The sequence below is a fragment of the Phaethon lepturus genome, unplaced genomic scaffold (assembly GCF_000687285.1).
Source record: "Phaethon lepturus isolate BGI_N335 unplaced genomic scaffold, ASM68728v1 C14070059, whole genome shotgun sequence".
NCBI classification, from domain to species: domain Eukaryota; kingdom Metazoa; phylum Chordata; class Aves; order Phaethontiformes; family Phaethontidae; genus Phaethon; species Phaethon lepturus.
Window position 1 is genome coordinate 1 of NW_010576284.1, and position 6,997 is coordinate 6,997.

The following is a 6,997-nucleotide window of genomic DNA, read 5'->3' on the forward strand; positions in this document are numbered from 1 at the left end:
TAATATAAAAGAATATATTTTTATATATTTATGTAATTATATAAATTTATGTAAGTTTGTAATATGAGTCATGTGTACGTCGTGACGGTCCAGCTGCATGTATACACCGGGGCTTACGCATGTAAGCTGAGATGTGCGTGTATGCAGAAAGCCCTGAAAAACTTGGTGTGTCTGAAGAGCTGTGTTTGTGGCCTTTGCTGTGAATATCTGTCCCTGGATGTCTTGGCCATTGGTAGTTCCTCAGGGTAATACTTGTCTTTACTCCCAGCGAATTGTTCACAACTGTGCTCGATATGCTGGGCGTCCTCATCAATGGGACGCTTGCCTCGGACTTGTCAAATGCTTCCCAAGGAGGACCTGAGGAAAACAAAAGGGCTTACATGAATTTAGTGAAAAAATTAAAAGTAAGTGTTATGTCTTGTAATTTTCAGCATTTCTTTTGAATTGCATTCTGTGCTCATCTCTTAATCCTGTCATTTCTAGTTCTGGGAAAGCCTCTTGGAAAAACAGGAGAGGCTGAAAAGTAGCACTAGTGGTAACAAGGAGAAAAAGAAGAAAATAAAAATACAGGAGTGGGGGGGTGGGAATACAGACTTCCATCGTATTAAATTAAAATTAGGGACCCTGGAAGTCAGGGTTTGATACTTTTATGCGTGCTTGAGACTCTAAATTTGTATTACGTATTTTCTATGTTCCGTTTAAACAAGAGATGAAAATATAACTTACATTCTTAGAAAAAGAAAAGAAAACAAAAAACCCTTGCAAAGCCACTTGTTTAAATTCAGTAAAAGTACAAGGAAATGATTCATCCAGAAACTGGACGTTTTCTAATAGTGAAAGCAGTGCAATATTTCTCTTCCTTTTTCCCCCCTTTCTGTTTGACTGATTGATGTATTTATTCTCTAGAAAGAGCTGGGAGACAAGCGGTCGGAAAGCATCGACAAGGTTCGCCAGCTGCTCCCTTTGCCAAAGCAGACGTGCGATATTGTTACTTGTGAGCCAATGGGATCCTTGATCGACACCAAGGGGAACAAAATTGCAGGATTTGACTCCATTGATAAGAAACAGGCAAGAGTAAATGTTTGCTTTCACCTCAGTTTTTCCATGATTTCTGAAGCATAGGAAACTCAAGCAAACAGGTACAGCTTGTACAGTGCGTGTGTTTCTATGCAGTATCATAAAAGCATTGTCCTGCTGTAACACAGCCGTCTAATGCACTTCGTCATCGCTAAAGCTCCAGCCGCAGCACTGCGCCCTGCTTTGAACAGGTAGGCTTTCTGTGAGCCGCGGTGCCGGAAGAGAGGACTGCCAGGCTTGTAGGAAAATACCTTTTAGAAGAGTTGCGAATGGCAGGCTGGTTTTCGGTAGCAAATGTATTTCTGTTCCAAATATTCTTGCACAGTTCTTGTTTGCGTCATCCGTGTGAAAATCCTCAGGCATTTTCAATAACCGCCCCCCCAGCCGAGGGGGCTTAGAGAGGCACGCAGGGAGTTGTTAAAGCCCAGCCGAGCGGGTCTGAGCAGCCTAATGTGGCCTGGACCGGCACCACCACCCCTGCAGCAGCACCGGCAGTGAGTCCATCCTCCTCTCCCTGACGATTCACTGCTACCTGCAGATACGCCCAGAGGTTTAGAGATACATGCATCTCTAATGGAAACAGTCTTATGCCACTCATACAAATTCGAGAGTTTGGGTAACCTTTCACTTTCTGATTTGTTTAAAATTCAGTCACGTTGTTTGCTGCGTGCCCGCCCTTGTTAAATCCACAGAACACATGGTCAATTTGTAACTGCTAATGCGATGAGCGTTGACATAAGCTTGCTCAATTTTGCAATTTAGGGTCTTGACCGATACCAGCCAACTCCACAAAAGTTGCCAAAAAGGAAATTACATTTAACTTGCAGTTGAACAGCAGAAGCTCTTACAAAAGTATCTGCTTTTCAAGCAGAATCCTCCACTTGAGAGCTTATTTGACCTGGGAACCTTTTGACCTGTTACTTGCTGTGAGGAAGATGGAGGGTGATCCTGCTTACAAAAGGCAGAGGAAAAAAAGGGGGGCATGGCAGTGTATTAGTTGTTTTGGATTTTTTGGGAATACGAAGGGATGTTTCGTTACAAGGGATGCTTATAATATTTAAAGTTAATTTATTTAAGAGAGAAGGATAGAACTTAGGCTAGAGCTTTTTATTCCGCAGGCTGGGTAGGACTTTTTTGTGATACAGTGCTTAGGCTTTTCTCACCTTATTTGAATATGTAAACTTTAGCAAAGGTATTCTCAGATTAGCAATTTTTGATAGATATTTGACTTTTCCTCCAAAATATGATAGATGGAACTTGAGATTTTTAGCATAGCTATAAGCAAATGATACTATAAAAATATAATTCCTTTTATGTAATGGCAGCTGTGGATAGAGGTTAAAATCACACCGGTATGCATTTGGTACATTTTGTATAGCGGAAAAAATCCTTACTGGATTTTTCTGACTCTAATACTGATGTACAAAAGCAGGTAGTCTACTCTAGTGTTCAACTTTCTTAAAATACTAACTTTTATTCTGAAACAGGGTCTTCAGGTTTCAACAAAACAAAAGGTGTCCCCCTGGGATTTATTTGAAGGTCACAAAAATCCTGCTCCTCTCTCCTGGGCATGGTTTGGTACGGTTCGTGTCGACAGGAAAGTGATAAAATATGAGGAGCAGCAACATCTCCTCCTGTACCACACGCACACCAAACCCAAGCCACGGAGTTACTACCTCGAGCCCTTGCCCCTTCCTCCAGAGGAGGAGGAGGAAGAGCCCACCACACCTGTCTCTCAGGAACCAGAAAGAAAGTCAGGAGAGCTCTCGGATCAGGGAAAACTTGCCATGGATGACGAGAAGAAGACAAAGGGCAGGAAGCGAAAGTCAAAATCAAGCTCAAGGGCTGATGTAAGTAGTTGGTGCCCCATACAAAACTTGAAATACCTCACCAAAGCATCTGATGTTGCATGGTGCTGTCTTGGCGACCTTCAGAAATTGTTCTGCACCTGGAGGAGTGGATCCTAATAGAGGGAGTGAATGGAGATCATCATCAGGAGGGTGGATTTCTGTCAAATAGAGCTCAGTGTAGAGGAACGTACTGTGCTTAGGACCTTACATGCTATATAAAATATGCCAGACTGGATCTTACTAGATATTATTCTGAGTTCTGTATATGCTTTCTCTTGTTCGCTGTAAAGTACATCTGTTATTGTTTGTGTCGACTTCTAAAATTCCTTCTGTTCAAATGATGTTAAGAGGAAACATGTTGGTTCAAACCCAGGTCCCATTCAAATGGAAACCAGTTTGAAAGGAGCTCTTTGACGTAGATAAACTCCTTTACTGTGCGGTTTGTTCTGGTTTCTGAGAGGCCTTCCCTTTTGGTTTTAATGTTTTTGAGATGTGGTTCGTCCTAAGATGATTATTCCTAAGCTGAAGAATCACTTAGAGCAAGGATTTGAAAAACATGGCTGGCACCACCCAAATAATAATAATGTACATTTACAGTAGCAGCCTTCTGGGCGTTTACATCCTCTTCACCCTGCTGCCTGTGTAGTCGTGCATGTTGTAGATGTGATACTATTCCATCAGCATCCAGCTGCTTTGTCAATGTGTTGCGTTTTAAGTAGCTGTAATTTTAAGATCATTTTCTGTCCTTTTTGATGTTTCAGTTAAGTTCCTTCTGTTAGTTATATACTGATACAATAAACTGTCCTTGTGCTATACCTAATTATAGCCTGCAGAAAAAACTTGCTAATAAGGTAAAAATGGATGGGGTGTCTGTGCAGTTGTTAATTACCTGTGGGCGGCCTGAGACTTAATCTGTTTTTTACATCATTGCAAATGACAATGGGAACTGTCTCTGTCCTTTAATAATTTAGTAGGAAAATTGGCATTATTTATGAGTTAGTAAGGTAGGAATGTCAGTAACATTCACTTTTACTGTATGTTTTAAGGAATATCCACAGAATAACCTATATAGAGTGCCTCCCACTTATTCACCGATTTCCTCTCAAATGATACACCATCCTCAGTCTGCCTTGTGGGGTTACAACATCATGGGACAGCCGCAGCAGCCTGGCTTCTTTGTGCAGAACCAGCCCCTCCCACCAGGTATGTGTAAGCTTTGAATTCACAGGCATGGGGCTTTATTATTTGATGCATGATAAAAATTGACTTCTTATAATGGCGTTTTGTTTCTAGCTTTCTCCGAAGCACGTTGTGTCTGCCGATGCCATTTATTTTATTCCTTTAGTTAGCCTTTTCTTTGAAGGGCTTTCTATTATCAGTTGTAGGTCTGTCTCTATTAAGCTATTAAACCTTTTTGGTAGATAAGCAAAAATGACCTACTCTAGGATTTGTGGTGATAGTATGAGAAAGCTGGTAGAAGTTCAATGGGGAGTTAAATAAGAGAGGGATGATTAAAAGGAACAAATGACCTTCGGGTTATTTCTTCTGTGATTCATAACAAGAACCACGGTGGCTAATTTAACATCTGCTAGATGGAATAAATAAATCCATGGGCTCACTTTTTTTCAGCATTTGTGATACGTGCATAATTTTGTGTAGGATTGTTTTGTTTCTTGCAGTTAATGTGGACACAGTTTAACACAGCTATTTTACTCGCTCTAGGGGGCAGCAGTTTATGATGTTTTGAGAAGTACGATTGTGTCCTCCTTGGATATTATGCAGGAGAAGTTTAGAAGTTTGGTTCCAGTTATACATGCTAAATATGTTTTTCTGAAGCTCCAAATACATCTAGACCTGAATTTTAAGTGTGTAAAAGTCTTCAGAATATACCAGACAGTGGCTAAAAAGTTTAAAGAAATGCCGATTTTAAAAACAAATGTATAAGATTACCTTCGTAAGTCTGACATATAGATACATGATTTTTTCAAAGAGCATAGAGTGCATAAATTACTGCCATCTCATTATAAAATTGGCTTGACATAATAAGCTGTTCATATCATGCTTTTGATCTGACATGCAACTTTTGTTCATCAGTAGTAGTCAAGCCTTTTATGTGATACAGAACACGCAACAGCCGTAGCCTTTTTACTTTTTGTTCTCATTTACAAGTGGTAGTGTTCAAAGTTATTTTGCCCATTTAATTTTTCAGGCCAGTAATCTCGTTTAATCCAGTTCACTGTCTGCCTTTACAGAGATAACTTTAGCATTGTTGTTGCAGAGCTAACCAAATAGGAGCTGATGAATTAGGAGTGATCTGTACCAGCAACGCTCCTGTGGAAGGCAGAGAACGCACTTGTGTTTTGGGTGGTTTTTAGGTGGTTCCAGGCTGGATCCGACAGGCTCCTTTGTTCCGACTAATACGAAGCAAGCCCTGTCGAACATGCTGCAGCGGCGCTCTGGCACCGTGATGCAGCCCCCCTCGATCCATGCAATCACGCCACAGCAGCAGTTGCTCCAGATGAAACTCCTGCAGCAAGAGCAGCAGCAACAGCGGCTCCTCAGGCAGCAAGCACAGTCACGGTCTCTCCAACAGGTTTGTCCAAACCCCCAGATCTGAAGAGCAACACAGTGGTTTTGCCTTCCATTGGGGCTGCTTGCCCTGCGTAGGCTTACGGAGTGGAGACCCAGCTGATACTTACAATTGCAATAATTCCCCAAATATTGCTTAACCAGGGCCATCTGCTTTTAAACTTCATTTGCCCTTCGGTCTCTTAGCCCCTTCTATTTTTCCTGTGTATCATAATATCAGGTTTTGCATCTGCTACTTGATGATATTCTTGTTCCCTGTTGTATCACAGAGGCTTTCCTACTGGAATTGCATGGTGCTGTGTACCATCAAACTACAAATAAGCAGCAGAGGCACAGCAATGCTCTTCACAATTAAAAATCCAGGAAGTCCAGCAGGAGCCATTTCCATACATGAGTGCACACAGATGCCCGTGTTCTCTGGAAATAGCTGGTATTTCTTCTCCTAACTTTTTTGCAGAGTCCAGCTGCTGTGTGCCAAACCACACATGGCTGTTGTGCAACACCCTTCGGAGCCTGAGCTAGTTTTCAGAATATGGCTACAGACAGGCTGCTTTTGAATTGATGGTGTAAGAACAAAAAGTTGGTTTTTGGATCCCCAGATAACCAGCAATATGTGTACAGTAGTTGGTGGTAAAACCAAACTTCTCACCTTTATTTTTAAGTCCTTCCATAACCATTCTTACCCTCATTGCAGTGTGTATTAACATTGCCTTTATGCTGTCTTGCCTTCAAACTCTGATGTGCCCTCTTCGCTCAAAATAGTCAAAATTTTCAGCAAGTATCCTCATAATTTCTCCCACACTGTCTCTATTTTGTTATAGCTCCCTCATTATCCTTCTTATGCCTCTTTGAGCCTCTCTGCTATGATGCATGCAAAGTCTTCTATAGTGCTTAAATTGCTGATGGGCTACAATAGTTCTATATGGGTCAGTTCATAATTGTGAAACTACGGTTTCCCTGTATGTGTGCTGTCTTCTACCTTAAAAAAAAAAAAAAAGCAGCCCCCCAAAACTCTGGATGTATATTTTATAATATCAGTGGATGTTTGATCCCTCATTGGTGTCCTGTAGGCACTACGAGGTACTAAGGATTAGGCACCCTAAATGCTAGGGAATTGGGCTCTACAGTGAGCCATCGCTTCCTGTTTAATAGAAACCCTATAGTATTTCTCACATTAGGCAATATCTCACTATTTTAGTGTTAGTCCAACAGGCTTTCAATTACTATGGTAGAATACAGGCTTAAATATGAGCCTTGAGTAAGCAAATGGTGATCACTACTTATGGCTAGGTGGATCAAAAAGTAATAATTGAAGATCTAAAATAACACATTATTCTTACATTGAAGTAACGCCGTTGTTTAACACTGTCACGTTTAGAGGACAAAAGACGTTGCATTTGCCTTTTGGTTTCAAACAAGGACGGTATCTGAGGTGTTAAGAGCAATGGTTAACTTCTGCTCTGAAGTGCTGCATAGACAGG

General features: G+C 41.1%; 1 protein-coding gene across 1 annotated transcript; it reads left to right on the plus strand.

Moving 5' to 3' along the window:
* Positions 1–268: 268 nt before the first annotated feature.
* LOC104627428 (mediator of RNA polymerase II transcription subunit 12-like protein) lies at positions 269–5,520 on the plus strand (the record flags this gene model as incomplete). The annotated part of the gene is made up of 5 exons (XM_010295681.1): positions 269–404; positions 907–1,068; positions 2,565–2,927; positions 4,052–4,130; positions 5,303–5,520. Coding segments are annotated over 5 exons (958 nt in total), but the record flags the coding sequence as incomplete, so codon positions are not given.
* Positions 5,521–6,997: the final 1,477 nt, after the last annotated feature.